The sequence below is a fragment of the Festucalex cinctus genome, chromosome 9, assembly GCF_051991245.1.
Source record: "Festucalex cinctus isolate MCC-2025b chromosome 9, RoL_Fcin_1.0, whole genome shotgun sequence".
In the NCBI taxonomy this organism is placed as follows: Eukaryota; Metazoa; Chordata; class Actinopteri; order Syngnathiformes; family Syngnathidae; genus Festucalex; species Festucalex cinctus.
The window spans coordinates 14056301-14072298 of record NC_135419.1 but is presented as its reverse complement, the minus strand read 5'-3'; the positions used below and the strand labels follow the sequence as shown (position 1 = coordinate 14072298).

Sequence of the window (15998 nt, the reverse complement as noted above, 5' to 3'; positions counted from 1 at the left end):
TCAAAACCTGGGACGCGCAACCTTCTTTGTCATTAAGTGGAAGCACGCCTGCCTCTTTTGTCTTCAATTAGTTTCTCTGAAGAGCACAGAGACATCTTTTAAGAGAGGGGTTTAAATAATGACCCTTCATCAGGCACGGGGAGTACAAGGGGAGGATAAGAAAAACAACTTTACTGGGTTCGCTTTGAACATGCAGCAGTAGAGAGGTGAGTCAGCAGAACAGATGGCTGCAAACATCATGGGGACAAGATGGCGAAGCTTAATGAAGGCGAGGCTCTGGGAAGTCAAGTAACAACTAAAGAGCTAAAAATCAGATGAACAAGTCGCTGAAAAGGGCAATGCTAAGTTTTGCATCGACATCACTTATGTTTGCAGAGTGAAGATCCTTATGCCATGACTTAACTTACGCCCTTGTCTGCGCAGAAGGCAGTTGGCTCAAGGCAATAAGTCTTTCTGACTCATCTTCATATGAATCCAGACAGAATTCCTTCCATCATACTCTCAGCTCTGTTGCCATCATCATCATCAGCTAGTTCCCCAACAGGCAGCTTGTCAATGACTTCAAACTCGTCCTTAATACTGTGTAAAATAAATATGTTGATATCTCACTAAATTCCGAAATGGATGTACGTAGCCTACAAAACGTATCTGGGCAATAGTCGGTTCCTAGCTGAGTTGAATCAGGGCTCCTACCTGTTCATTAACCCATCGAGGGAACAGTGTAAGGTGATTTAGACTGCATACTGTAGAATGGACGACAGATGGCTTGGCGTGAAAGTTTGCATAAGCCATGTTTATTTTATCCGCCCTGTTTACAGATTTCAGTTAAGAAACCTTAGTCAAATCCAAACTAAGAGCAGCTTAACACAACAACAAAAGTCTATCAACTCTGTGGACTAAAAAAAAAAAAAAAATAGTGAAGGCAAGAGGACAAATTAAGAGATCAACAACAAAGTAAATGATGGCAAGGAATGAGGAAAAAGTGCAGGTTTATAGCAGCATCGCAAGGAGGAGACTATTTAGTAAATAGCAGTAAACAGATGCGTGCAGCTGCGCTGAGTTGGACAGCTCATGCGAGTGCAGTGTGTTCTCATTAAAAACCCAGGGGGCCTAAATAACAACGTAAAAAGTAGGTGGGGGAAAGCATTTCACATAAGAATGCTGATTCACTTCTGTTCAAAAAAGGTCACAAAAACCATAACAGCAGTTGCAGAATTCCTGTGAGGGCAGTGCAACATCGTTGAAGAACCACAACTAAATTATATGGACTGAACTCCAGCAACTGTAAACAACATGATCAGTGAACCAACTCTTGGTGATGACAATGTCAGTTAATATGAAATATTGTCGAGTTGACGATGTATTATGGTGAACACATTAACTTTTTGTCATAAGTGGGGCAGTATAGACAACCTATGAAATGTAACAAATTGAATAATAGTATTCACACTGTTTACCTATTATTTGCGACATTGGAGAACTGGACACATCCTGACATTAAATTAAAAAAAAAGAATCACTCATGCTCACATTCACACACACACACACCTATTATTTTACAGAACTTTAAGATGAGTCATGAATAAATAGCTAGCCTACACGAGAGGACCAAAAACACTGTACAGTAGGGGTGTTAAAAAAAATCGATTCGGCGATATATCGCGATACTACATCGCGCGATTCTCGAATCGATTCAATAATCGGCAGAATCGATTTTTTTTTTTTTTTTTTTTTTTTTTTAAGGATTCACACCTTGAGCATGGAAGAATGTTATATGAACGGAACATTAAGCCTTAATATTTTATTTTAATGCTGTTCAAACATGAAACAGATTACAACCTCTATAAGACTGAAATTTCAGATAAATAAATAATACATTTTCATATAAATCTTACACTCTACAAGCTTACTGATTAGTATTTTCTAAATTTGAATGAAAAAAATCGCAACAATCGACTTATAAATTCGTATCGGGATTAATCGGTATCGAATCGAATCGTGACCTGTGAATCGTGATACGAATCGAATCGTCAGGTACTAGGCAATTCACACCCCTACTGTACAGTATTACTAATGGCTTAAAGACTTTTTGGGGAACTCCATAAAAGCCTAATTACACATCTGACTTAGACGACATTTCACTTATTAGTAGACTGGTCTGTCATATGAATGTGTAGTGTAGGACTAGCAAAAAAAAAAAACCTGACTGTTTACCTTGGGGAGCATCGGTGTGGCTTTCTTGCTCTTCTTCTCAGAGGGATCGTCCAGCATATCGGGCTCAAAAGTGTAAAGCTCCGCCAGCTCGTTCATAGTAAAGTGCCTTTCAATCTGCTGCTGGTCCACCACTCGGTATGACAAAGACTGTTTGGTAACCTGCCGGTCATAAATTTTTTCTTCCATTGTGCCCTGAGAAGAGAATAAGAAACGAAAGAAGGTCCAATAAATATAAACTTGGTTAGCATGGTTTGCCTGGCAGAGTTTAAAAGCAATTTGTTGGCTTTTGAACAGACAATGACAAAAAATATGAAAAAGAAAAACATCCTGCCAAGATCACCTGTGCCAGGAACCTGTAGACAAAGACGGTCTTCAGCTGGCCGAAGCGATAAACCCTGAAAATACTCTGGATATCATACGAAGGATTCCAGGAGGCGTCAAAGATAATGACTCTGTTGGACGCCACCAGGTTGATGCCAAGGGAGCCAGCTCGCGTGGAAATGAGGAACAAACGACCCCTGGAATGTGTTGGAACGCGGAGAGGACTTACATAAATGATGTCTCAATTGTTTTGTTGAAGTCAGACATTTGAATCAATAAATCACCTCGTGTTGTTTGGGTCGTTAAACTCTTCAGCCCACTTCTTCCTGGCGGTGGCGTTGGTGGAGCCATCCAGACGATAGTAGTCAATGTTCCTGTACCACTTGCCCTCACCTTCGCAGACACAGAAGAGTGAAGAAACCTGCTTTTCAATGTCATCATCAAACTGCTGAGGAGCCCTTCAACAACAAATGTCAGCATTGACTAGGCCGGTTCTCGTCAAAGCAGACCTGGTTTGGCTATGAGCACATAGACGGTATGTAACCTTCAAGATGGCCACCCCCTCGCTAGCCTTCATCAGCCGACGGTTCAGCATGTTTCCAATTAGAGCACTGTGATCTTTTCATTACAAATTACAAACCCTTGAGCAAACATTTTTGGCGGAATAAAAAGTCAAGGTCTAATCATTTTCAAAATGAAAGTAAAAACAGCTGTTGACGTTGAATTGGGAACATGACCTTACACCACTGGCACTGTGTATGTATATATGTGTGCATGCTTAAGGCTAAAATGTGACTGGACAAGAATCCATGCTATAAGTGGGCTTGCTGGTGATGTTAGCAATTTCCGTATCAACACACAAAAAAAAAAAAAATCAAAATGAATTTTGGGACACACACCAAAGGCCATCAAGCTCAATATAAATCAGTAGCTGTTTTCTATTATTAAAAGGGTACTTGGTTACTTTAGCAAATCATGACTAAGAGCAGCATTACAAAGCAAACCATTCAGTGGGAAGTGGATCACAGGCAAACACAGGATAGGATCATTCAGTCAAGTAATTAACAGGCTCGCAAGAGAGCCAAAACGAGATCTCCTTGAATAAAAAGAACACGTGGGACGGAAGTATAAAGTCTACCTTTGTATGGCGAGATCTTGTCTTCATCTGCAGCTCTGCAAGACAGCTCCAGGAAATCCTCAATCAGGTCCAAAGAGATAAGAGACTGACTAAACACCAACCTGCGGATGGGCACAAAGATTCCTGGGTGTCACTTTACTTCTCAATACACTATCCCCTTACACTACAAATCCAGCGACACACAAGCGGCACATTCCACAGATGTGTGCAGATATCCTCAGAGAGCAGACATGCTTACACTTTATCTTCCACTTCCTCTGCCATGCGCAGGATTTCAAAGAGGACCGTAATTTTTCCGGAGTGTTCTATGAGTTCAGCATCGGCCTCGGTGACAAACTCCTTGTGCCAGTCAGCGGTGGGGCTCCCTGGTGCTGAGCCTGATGCTTGAGCTTGAGGTTCTTTGCAACAAAAAAATAAATTAGATAAATTTATTTTTAATTATTGGTCACTGACAGATATCACAAATTTCACTTCTTTCTGTCCCCTTTCATTTCTTTTTTGAAGAGTGAAATAAAATTTTTGAATTGAATTGAACATTATTAACACAACAAGCTCATTAATATTACGCAAGCTTTTTAAAGACCTTCATTTTGGACACAATATGATTAGTGCGAGGGCTGGGTATTGCCAACAACCTCACGTTACGAATCATGATACGATACGCATCGCGATACATATGAATCCCAATACATGATCTTCAAGGCGATACGTGTCCTGATATTTTACATTAATTTACTTGCATTTTATAATAACAGTCATATGCATACCTAAATGATATGTTTATTATGCTGAATGGAAAAAATATTTGTGTTAGCAGCTCTCCTGGTTTACCACCATGCCTGGTCTAAATGTGCATGCGCTGCTGCGCAAGGAGCAGCTTTCACACGCACACTTTATGAATAGGCATGAGGTGATATGAGGAAAAAATATCAAAAAGTATTAAAATTACAGCTCTAAAATGTGCTTATTTGAAATATTTGGGGAAATTAAAAAAAAAAAAAGTTTTTTTTTTTCATGCAACACATTCTATTTCGTTTTTAAATAATATAGGAAAAGTGGTACATTAAGAAACATGTATCATGTTAAGTTTATTAGTAAATAAATGTTGATATTCTTCCTCTGTTTTAATTTTTCTTAGCAAGACAGTGTCCAATCACTGGTGAGCTATTTTTTTAAAACAGACTTCATACGTACACTTTTTTTTTTTTTTTTTTAACTAAGTACAATGCAAACTAAGGCACTCATGTCTCTTTCCTCGCTCCCTCATGCTCCTCCTGCAGGTGCACTAATTGAAGGCAATTAACTTCAAAGATGCTGCTGTTTTTATTTTTTATAGCCAAAATGCAAGCTGCAAAGGCACCCGTGTCTCCTCTGCGCAACTTCAATGAGGCTATACAGCCCTGTGCAAGCAACACATGAACTATTTACAGTTAACGAGCAATATCGATTCTGACGCCTGCGTATCGATACATGTATTGTAATGAGGCCTGCAATGATATATTGCCGTATCGACTTTTTTTGTTTTTTAGCACGCCCCTAATTAGCGCTGCACAAAATGGATGCCCTGATCTTATACGGTGTCAACAGGCCTACAAGCTGTTAAGCCACCATCTGGCTGTGTATGACCCCTCATTGTTCATCATCAGATTTTGTCCGCATTGGTTGTCAAGCTCAATTACGTTCACCGACAACACGCAAAGCTATTCTCCAGGCTCCAAAACTTACGCTCCTCTACGGGCTCAGCCCTGTTTCGGCCCTCTCCATTCCTGCCCCGAGAACTGGTGTTCCACTCCTTGATGACTTCCACATCGTCGCTATCAGAGTCATCAGATCCCTTCTTTCTTCCCTTGCCTTTCTTCTTTTTCCTATTAAGGAGGGACAGTGGAGGACACAGGGTCAGTGAGAGTAACAGATGGAAGAACAGGGGGAGTACAAATGTGTCTCTGGTTTTATAAAGAGCTAACACGGGGAACTGGAATCTTTACTTTTTTTGCTTTTCCTCATCCGAGCTCAGACTAAGGGACGACTCGTCGGTCTCTGAGGCGATGAATTCCTCCATACTGTCTTCGTCAAAGAAACCCTGAAAGAGAAAAACGTGTAGTGGCGTACTACATAGAGCAGAATCGATGCACATGCGCATTTGTTTTTCAGAAATGTGGATGATCATCACTCCCATACTCCCAAGCTCATCACATCAGCCAGGTTTCATCTGGTCTTCCCATATCTACCCTGTTTTCTTTACTGATGTAATCCAGCTGAAGGCACCAGGGATGGGTCCAGATTCTGCTGAGCATCTGGAAATCCTGGAAGAGTTTGGTCCCTGCGCGGCCTCGCCCCCCCTCCAAAGCATTCCCCACACCTGCAACATGTGGGAGAGGGTGAGACGCAGGCGGTGAACGTCAGGCTGAAGGTTTCGACTTTTTATACTGAATATGGTCGGCATGGAACATGAAGAGGGTCTCATTTCTGCCTGTACTGATAGCTGGTCTTGGTATCGAGCAAATTGACCTTTACGGACTGCGTGGTGGTCAGAGGAGTGGGGGGGTTTGAGGCGAGGTTGGGCAAAGACCATTATGTGGAGGTCAACATTCAAAGATTTTGTTTTCATTTTTGGTGCAAACATTTTCATATTCCCCCGCAGCCACCTTAACGTTGTTTCCTTTGTGGTATGCCCCCACATTCCCCGCCCCTATCCTCCTCTCCCAAACCTCTTCATTAGGCAGACGTGGGAAACCGTGCTTAAACCCTGCCTGCGGCATTCTGCCAGCTGCCACACTTACATGCGCGCACACACAGAGGGAAGTCCACTAAACGCCTCATCAAAGAGGCACAGAAAAGTGAGAGCAGAGCTAGGAAAAAAAATAAGTCCAAAAAATGTCACCCATAAAGGTAGAAAAACTAAACTTATTTGCATATTAATACTACAAGTCTTTATTTTCTTTAGTGTTTGGTAGGAGAGTTAAAATGTCATCTTAGCGGGCCCTAGAGGTCAGGCTGAAAATAACCACCCAAAAATTCAGAACATAGTGGAAGTCAGGAGACAAATTGACAAATTTGGTCCATGCACAAGAAACTGAAAAATTTCCATGCAGCTTGCATCTCACCAGTAAAGTGCTCCAGGTAGTATCTGTAGAGTTTACACTGGATTGGAGTAACTCTTATGGACAACACATACTCGTGCTTGGGGGGCAGGAACTTTGTGAGCGCTGTGTAATCTTTCCTCTGGGATAAAGCATAAAGACACTTTCAGTTGTAGCACCAACCATGTGAGGAAAGAAGACAATCATCGGGGCGCGCGTGTTACCTGAACACATCCAGCCAACATCTCATACAAGATGTGAGCCCTCTTCTTCATGATGCGGACATCTTGCATCGTGGAGTCGGCACACTGCCCGTTCTGGATGGGGTTGATGAACCGATTGCGGAACTCTTTGACTGACCCGAGCAGGTTCTCCTTAATGAAGTTCACCATGCAGTGGTCTGACAGGGGGACACGGGAACTCAGAAGATTGTCGTTTTCTGATAGAAATTCGGCAGCTGCAGGCGCGCTTACATTCAATCAGGTTATTTTGAAGAGGTGTTCCGGTTAGGACAATCCTCCTCCTGGTCCTGATAGAGTTCATGGCTCTGGACACAGCTGATGCCTCATTCTTCAGGATGTGACCTTCGTCGCATATCACCATGTCGGGACCTGAAGGGAAAGTACGTTTAAAACGGTAAAATGGGATTGGCAGTCCATTTAACTATTTTGAATCCTGCTTTTAGTTTAATTTTAATCCTCATTGGATTTGTATCAAAACACTCAAGCACACATTTATGCACTATAATACTGCATGGCCATACCTGGGTCTACCAGTGTCTTCTGGAATGTCTCTTTCAGCTTCTTACTCTTGGTGTTCCTTCCTTGCGTCAGGTTTCGGTACATCTCATAGCCCATTATCATGATACCGCCCATATCCTGCCACTGCTGGAGGGCGACCGCTCGCTCCTGTGGCCTCTTTACTGTGACCAGCTCCGTCACCTGTTAAATACATCACAAATCACCGGTTAATCCTTCAAAAGGTTCATGTTTGGTGACGAGCAGCTGTCAAAGCAATTTATGACCTCTAAACTCTCGTCGTCTTTCATTCCCTCTTGCCATTTCTCAAACTCGTTGACCCAATTAAGGACTGTGTTGAGGGGACAAACCACCAGTGCAGTTGAGAAGTCGAGCTTCTCACAAAGAAGCAAAGTATGAAGGAATGCTACCACCTACAGGGGGAAAGGGGAACTACATGAGTTGCAATGACAACAATTGTGTAGGACAGCAATCAACAATCAGTTAAAGATAGCACCCGCAAAAACATATTTACTATGAATCCTGCATTTAATCCATCAACGCGGTTGATGCCTTACAGAACAGTGTAACCTGGGACACTCTGGGTCATACATTCCTAACCACTTGATCACAGCTTCTCTTCTACCTACCTGAAGTGTTTTCCCCAGACCCATACAGTGAGCAAGGATGCAACCGGAGCCAGGTGACTTCTCAATCTTCTTCACAGACTCACAGCAACAATCCCACATGAACTGCACCCCTAAAAACATGACAAAGATGATAGGGCTTCTCAAATATACACTTATTTTTATCTGATATTCTGTGATTCAAGTCTATTTTATTGATTCATTTATTTAGATTAATTTCATGTCACTCTTTTGCAGTGCCGCTGTATTTCAAAAGACAAAGTTAAAACAATTCCCAACAATTAAACATGGCCTTATTTGTAAAAATATGGAACGGCATATGAAATTCTGTCAATTTGGGTTAAATTTCAAACAGGACATGAGGTTTCCCATTATGAGGCAAATCACAAGACTTTATACAAAGAAAAACAGCAAGTGGCTTAATCATGCCCATCCAACGCTTCCTTCATCTTGTCCTTACCGTCAACCTGGTGAGGCTTGAGCTTGGTGACAAGGTTCCTGTGCACCTGCACCTGTGGCTCCTTGGTCTCTTCATTTTCATCTAGAACCAGCTTGGTGGTGATGGGGCATGTCACCTGGGAAGACTCTTCCAACACAATTGTCTGAACACAAAAATATCATTATTTAACAAAAACATTGCTTAGAAGAAAATGTATTACAAGTGCATCCACACTTAGAATTTTGTTAATCGGTTTGGACAAAAGCAGAACAAACTAAAAATAAACACTTGTTAAACCTCTTCTAGCAACAGAAATCATTAAGGCCTTCATTATTAACCAGATCATATTATTATTAACCAAGCCTTAATACGTGCAAAAATTCAAGCCATCAAATGAAATTGAAAATAATACTTCATTTTTTTCACCTCTCTGAGTTTCTTCCTCAGCTCCTCTCTTTCGGCTATACGTTTCCTCCTATCTTCCTCTTCTTTCAGCGCATCCCGCGTCTCTGTCCGCAGCTTGTCATCCTTGAGGATTTTGCGGATCTTTTTGCGGCCTTTGCGCTCTTCATCTGGGTCGTCGCCGTCTTCCTCTCCGCTCTGTGGAAATGAACATTAAAGTTAAGCTCTCAGATCTTCTGCCCCTTGGGGGGGGGAAGGCGACCTTTGATCAGTAGCCTGCGAACCCCTTGATTAATGCGTGCCCCTCCGTAATCCTTACGACACGCTCCGGGGATAAGTTCAAAATGCATTTTGTGTGTCATGCATGACCGTGGTTGCGAAGGTTAAGCAAGTCAGACTCCAAAGTTCTTGCACTTTGGACTTAGCAGAACTACATCTCGTGTATAGTATATATATTGTCATATGATATGCCAAAGAAAATAATGACTCAAACAAAACTCTTGTCTTTCTAACAATTCTTCTGAGGTGCACTCATTGTTGAGCACTGGTATATATTTTAAACACCTTCTCGTTGCTGGAGGAATCCTGTACTTTGATCCTGCGTCTCTTCTTCTTCTGTTTGTTACCTTTCTGCTTCTCATCATCCTTCTTCTTTGAGGATCTGCAGAGCCACAGCGGAATTAGTTTTAGAAGCAGAGAAATAGAATGTTGCGAGCGAGTGCTTGGATTTCTTACCTTGTCTTTCGACGCTTCTCTTCTTTGTCCGAGTCGCTGAGCGCGTCGCTCATCGCAGACTCTTCACTGGATGCCGACTTCTTAAAGTCAGAATCAGCCGAATCGTCGCTGTCCACTGCCAGACAGAAGACAGAAGTTACTCACGGAAAGCAAATATTGAGCTCACAATTGACGTGTAAAGGGCGAACCTTTCTTCTTTTCTCTCTTCTTCTTGGCCACTTTCTTGGTCTTTTCTGCATTATCTTCTTTACCATCGTCATCCGAGTCTGCCTCACTGAGCGTGAGCTTGTGGCGAAGCAACGCGTGCCGTCTGCCACTCTTCTTCACCCCTACATCAGAACCGGAGTCTTCTGTATTGTCGCTTGCTGAACAAGAACACAATCCATAACAGACAAAGCAAAAAGGAAAGCAAAAACACATTTGCATTCGATTCAGTTAATTCAATCTACCTTGCTCTTCCTCATTGTCATCATCTTCTTTTTTCACTTTTTGGGAGCGCTTCTTCTTCACTTCCTCACCTTCATCTTCCGAGGAGCTCTCAGCCCCGGAGGAGAAGTTGGACTTAATGTGAGCAAGAAGCATTTTCTTTGCGATTCTTAAAAGGCAGGGAACAGAGGAATGATTAATATTTCTAACACACACCACACACACCACACACACACACACACACGCACACACGCACACACACACACACACACACACAAATCATACAGTGTTAGCATTATCGTGCACCCCGAGTTTGGACCCCAGCTTTTTGCCGACGTGCGGCGGGCGCTATACGCGAAGACGACTCGTACTCCGGCCGCGAGATCAAGCAGGAACGGATAACAAAATACTGCCGGTATTTGCACTGGGTAAAACAACATCGGTTTGGCCAAGGAATCCGCAAAGACACATGCTTGTGAGGCACAATTTAAACTGCAAACTTAAACAGTTACACGTTTCTACATGGAGGCACTAGAGAAAGCACGAAAAAGAACTCAGGAGGAATTAACAAAGGAACTCCAAGTCTCGCTGGACATCGGCGTAAAATGGGCGTAAAAAGCAAGGAGAGAGGCGTCAACTTAAATCTCCCAGGTGTGCTCATGTGATTAACCACACATTAAGGAAAGATTAAAAACACATTCAGAGTACCAATAGGAGCAAATACTCAGCCAGCATGCTAATGTGGCTAACAAGTGCACAGTCACTGCAACAATTGGTTTTATTTTGCATTTCTGAATTTGATTCATGGTTGCGTACCCACTAAATGTAATAATAGTGTGCCGTGACTTGACTTGAAATGGACTGCACATCCAACTTGCTCCATGAAAGTCAAAAAGTAAATCAAGCTTATTTTTTGTGTGTGTCAATGTTGAACGTTGTGGCTAATGTGTACAGCACAGTTCCCCCCGCCAAGTAATTTATAGGCCTGGCGAGTCACCAGGCTTTTCTTGGCCCTCCGCCAAGCTGTTTTTTACTGTGAGAGTGTGACGTAGCGTAAAGCATATGACGCTGGTACCTGTTCTCGGGATCATCATCATCATCATCGTCATCTAATTGAGGAGCTTCTTCTTTGACTGGCGTTTCATCACCTTGACAACAATATGCACGGGTACCATCAAGTCAAGAGCAGGTAATTACTTTGTGACTGTTTAAAATGCTATGAAGAAGACCAATTACCTCCCAGCATGCCGTCTTCCATCAGGGGGTTGAACACCTGCTGGTCACTATCGTCTCCAGAGTCGCCGTCTGCCTGTTGCTCGTCCTCATCATCACCGGAGGACAACTCCAACTTGGCGGAAGCTGTTGACCTCTTACCTTTGCGCTTCTTCTCATACGATCTTTTCACAGCCTTCTTTTCGGGTTTGTCCTCCTCCTCTGGTTTATTTTGTTTTGTCACGCGGCGCGAGCGCCTCTTCGCCGGTCCCACTTTGTCTTCATCAGAGTCGCTAGAGTTGGAGACATTTTGTTTTTTCTTCTTTGATGCCTTTTTGTCTTTGCGTTCCATGTCGGACTCTGAGCCTTCTGACTTCCTCTTGCGTTTTTTGTCTGTGTCTTGGGAGGGTTTCTCTTTAAATAGACGTTTTTTGGAACTCTGGGTTTCTTTCTCCTCGTCGCTGCTGTTGCATCCTGCCACCTTTTCAAGCAATACGCCGGGAACCTCATCCGAGTCGGAGGCTCCTGCATCTTTCTCTGACAAAGAAGCATTACTCTGCTTCTCATCTTTTTTCTTAGTCTTAATCGATTTCTTGGAGGACTCGGACTTGTCACTCTTCTCCTTCTCTGACTCCTGCTCTGATTCGGAGGAGTTCTCGACAGTCTTACCAGCTTGCTTCCTCAGGGGAGTGGTTTTCACTCTACTTGGGTGCCGATTAGGTGGCGGGCTCGCTGGTTCATTGCCTGTATCAGAATCACCATTTTCCTCATCTTGTGCTTTGTTTTTGGACCTGGAGGACTTTGACCTACTTGTCCTCACAACTGGCACTGGAGTCAGTTTAACAATGAGGTTCTTCACTTTCTGTTTGCGGCCAGTTTCTTTCGCATCCCCGTCTGCGGCCGAAGTGGGGTCAGTCTGAGCCAGCATGTGAGGATCTGCGAGACTTTCCACCATTTGAAAAAGCTCCTCCGGAACTGAAGGAGGAACAGACATGATGTCATGATCAAGTGATAGTTCACCAGATGACAGCAGCTCACCATCACACACTCTTGTTTTATCGACATTTTTGGTTAAATCTTCTGTTTTGTTGTCTTTACCAACTGGTTCCTCCTGAGATTCCTTTTCCGATTCCTCGTCCGGCGCGCCTTCCTGTTTGTTGCACACAGTCTTGGCTTGCTCCTCCTCCTCCTGAGGCTTACTGTGAGCCACTACTGGCTTCTCTTCATGCAGATCTTGCACCGTGTCTGACTCCTCAGTTGCGTCCGCCTCCTCCACCTCATCATCATCATCAACCGCAACAGGGTGCACTGCATTTGTGCTTTTTCTGACCTGCTGTTGCCCCTTGTCGCCATTTTGTAGTTCCATACTTCTGAACTCCGGTTCCAGGGCCTCCTCTAAAGCAGCGTGGGCTTTTTTCAAATCAGACAGCACCGCCTTGAACGCTTTCAAATGCCTGTACCTGACAGACTTGTCGTCCTGCTCTGTGGCAGCCTGCTGCACAAACTGGATGAATGTATTGTTCAAACCAGTTGTGGTTTCCACCAGCTTTTTTGCTTTCTTTAGTTGTTCTTTGGGTATGGGCAGTTTTTTGTATGAGAACGTTATGGTCCCTGAGCCGTCGGCGTGTTCTTTCCCGTTTACAACTGCTTTGTGCTCTTTGACTTCACTCCTATTACATGTCTTGCTTTTGCGTTCCTCGCCTTTGCTGGATTTACGCTGCTTGGGTTTCTCGCTGTCAACCTTCGCCATGACGCCGTTACACTTGGAGATCAGGTCCTGGAGCGGTTCGGCCCTGCACACATAGCAGTGCCACTTGGAGTTCTCATCAGTTATGGCTGATAACTCTCTTCTGCCCAGGTTGCGAAGGATGCACTTCTTGCAGAAGGCGTTGCTGCAGTAGTCACAGCAGATGAGTTTGCCCCCTTCGGCACACCACCTGGAAAGTGGAGGATTGGTTAACGGTGGAGGCAAAAAGTTCTACTACTGGAATTATGACGACGCTAAATGGTTTGCCTATATTGATATGTCTTACCTGCACTGCTCATCCATTCCATCTGAGTCTCTACTGATGTCATCACTCGTGTAATAATTGTAACATGACTAGAAGAAAGATGAGATCGTATACAAGACTATCAAACCAGAGCCTTATTGAAATGTTGGTTAAAAACAACAACAACAACAAAAAACATTTTGAAAACTATGTAAAAAAAAAAAAAAAAAAAAAACTTTACGTACCTTACAAATAAGAACTTTAAGAGCAGGGTGCTCAAACACAGATTTTCGCTGAAACTGGTTAACTTGCTTTCCACAGGCTGTGCAGTTTATCTTCTTTTGCAGGGTGTTATCTGTGGGCAAAACACTGTGACTTCTTTTGGTTTGAAACATTTAAAAAATAAAATCAACCTACAATCTGTGTGTTTTCTAAATTATATATTTTTTTTCTTAAGTTGGACATATTTTTTCCAAAAAATAAAAAATAGAAATTCAAATCTTTGCACAAGTGTCAAATTTTTTCATCACACAACTAACTTAACATGATTAACAACCATAGAAGGGTAAAACTTAGTTAAGGACCATTAGTAGTAAAATGTAAAAAATACAAGATAGACAAATTTAAGTACAAACATGTAATGCAAAAGTGAGAATAGTTTACCGGGGTTTTTTTTTTTTTTTTTTTAAATGCAATGGTATTAACAAAATACAGATGTATGATTTTCAATTTCATTCCATCCATCCATCCATTTTCTTAACCGCTTCTTCCTCACAAGGGTTGCGGGATTGCTGGAGCCTATTCCAGCCGGCTTCGGGCAGTAAGCGGGGTACACCCTGAACTGGTTGCCAGCCCATTGCAGGGCACACAGAGAAAAACAACCAGTCACACTCACAAGCACACCTTGGGACGATCCAGAGTGCCCAATTAAACTGCCATGAATGTCTTTGGAATGTGGAAGGAGAACCGAGTACCCGGAGAAGACCCACGCAGGCACGGGAGAACATGCAAACTCCACCCAGGAAGGCCGGATCCTGGACTCGAGCTTGCGTCCTCAGTACTGGGAGGCGGACGTGCTAACCAATTTCATTCCAATCCATTCAATTTCATCTTCAGCAAAAAGACTATTAGATTATTACAAAAAAAAAAAAAAAAAAAAAAAAAAAAAAAAAATTATGTCTTTGTAGATCTAAATGCAACCCACCCACCAATGTTAAGATTTCTGCCCATAGTAACATGAAAAAAAACTTATGTTCCACTTTATGCTTAGACTGTCCTCCATTTTGAGCATCATCACAAAAAAAAAAGAAAAGAAAAAAAAAAAACATAATTCAATAGTAATTACCTGAACTTTTCTGTTTGTAATCCACTCTGAACTTCACAGTGCCTTTATTTTCACTCCCTGCCGGCCGCAACACTAAGGTCCCTTGGAACACAGAGAGCAAAGATCGGTTTTGATGCAGTAGTAACAACTTAATTGCAAAATAAATAAATAAATAAATAAATAAATAAATGAATACCTTTGGATGTGCTGCCCGCATTACTGTCAGAAGTGGCCCCTTCATTGTCACTGTCATCTGAATTGACAGACTCATTCTGTCCAGCAGCCTTTGCTACAGTAGTGGTCTTCCTATAATGTGGGAGCAAAAAATATTAAGTGTGCAAGTGTGTCTGAGAAAACCTTTGCAATTGGAAGTTTTTTTTTGTGTGTTCTTTTTAAAGGGTTGCTCACTTCTTTCTACGGGAAGAGGACAGCGCTGTTTCTGCGGAGCTACAAGGCTGCAAGCATAAAAGATCAAATTAAATTGGTCTGTGGACAATAGGGCATTATTGTAGTCAATAAGAACAGATGCACACCAACCAACTCTAATAGACAATCAAATGAGTTAAATTGGAAGAACACCAACCTCCTCTGTATTTTCTGCCATTTGGTCTTGACTGGATTCAGGAATAGGCAGACTCATTTTACCTGAAGAAACGGATAATATATGGATTTAATGTCAAAATATATATCCATCTATTTTATTGTCCGGTTGTTACTTTTCACTTGTCATGAGATTATATGTAAAGTTGTAAACGTGGACTGCACTAAGCACCAAAGTATAAAAACCGTGCAATTATATAAAAACTACCGAATAACCAATATGAAGCGTTTTTCCTCCAAATTACAACTAAAATTATTACATTGCAATGTTGATTTGAATTCGACTAGCTGTTCATCCCAAGAGAGAAGGCTCCTTTGCATTTGCTCCTCCCTTATTTCCGCCTTAACATGTTTTCAAAACACACCAAAGAAGATAAGTTCACACGAGCTCGCATTTTCAGCAGCGCAGCCGCCGTGCGAGCAGAGCGACTTCTTTTTTACCCTCCATCCCCATGTTGCCCTAGCAACCTTAAAATTCCCCCCCCCTCCCCCTCCCGTGGTGCATGCCAGCCCCAGTGCATGGGCATGCACCGAAAAATGCAATGCTCGGGGCCTTGCATCCCTCTGACGATACCATCATGGCATTGCATACTGGTACTGCTAGCTACCTAGCAGCTACTAAATTGAGCCATTTTTGCACACGAAACAAACCACGTCCGTTTTACAAAGTCGGTTTAAAATGATGCCACCAAACACGGCGACCTTTATGAAACACGCACGAGAATAGTACAA

At 42.6% G+C, this 15998-nt stretch overlaps 1 protein-coding gene across 1 annotated transcript in view; it reads right to left on the bottom strand.

Annotated features, from left to right (window-relative positions):
• Positions 1-15998, bottom strand: part of atrx (ATRX chromatin remodeler) — a 29003-nt gene that overhangs the window by 12593 nt on the left and 412 nt on the right. The window contains exons 2-29 of the mRNA XM_077531781.1: positions 15250-15311; positions 15075-15121; positions 14863-14972; positions 14688-14768; positions 13588-13697; positions 13385-13452; positions 11376-13288; positions 11215-11287; positions 10163-10308; positions 9902-10078; positions 9714-9828; positions 9543-9639; positions 9003-9176; positions 8598-8739; positions 8141-8250; positions 7778-7924; positions 7517-7694; positions 7227-7364; positions 6978-7153; positions 6778-6895; positions 5902-6032; positions 5659-5753; positions 5399-5538; positions 3912-4071; positions 3674-3774; positions 2820-2928; positions 2555-2732; positions 2215-2406 (exon numbers count right to left, since the gene is read on the bottom strand). Of these exons, the coding sequence (XP_077387907.1) occupies positions 2215-2406; positions 2555-2732; positions 2820-2928; positions 3674-3774; positions 3912-4071; positions 5399-5538; positions 5659-5753; positions 5902-6032; positions 6778-6895; positions 6978-7153; positions 7227-7364; positions 7517-7694; positions 7778-7924; positions 8141-8250; positions 8598-8739; positions 9003-9176; positions 9543-9639; positions 9714-9828; positions 9902-10078; positions 10163-10308; positions 11215-11287; positions 11376-13288; positions 13385-13452; positions 13588-13697; positions 14688-14768; positions 14863-14972; positions 15075-15121; positions 15250-15306 (5283 nt within the window). The 5' untranslated portion in view covers positions 15307-15311. The remainder of the gene's footprint in view (positions 1-2214; positions 2407-2554; positions 2733-2819; positions 2929-3673; positions 3775-3911; positions 4072-5398; positions 5539-5658; positions 5754-5901; positions 6033-6777; positions 6896-6977; positions 7154-7226; positions 7365-7516; positions 7695-7777; positions 7925-8140; positions 8251-8597; positions 8740-9002; positions 9177-9542; positions 9640-9713; positions 9829-9901; positions 10079-10162; positions 10309-11214; positions 11288-11375; positions 13289-13384; positions 13453-13587; positions 13698-14687; positions 14769-14862; positions 14973-15074; positions 15122-15249; positions 15312-15998) is intronic.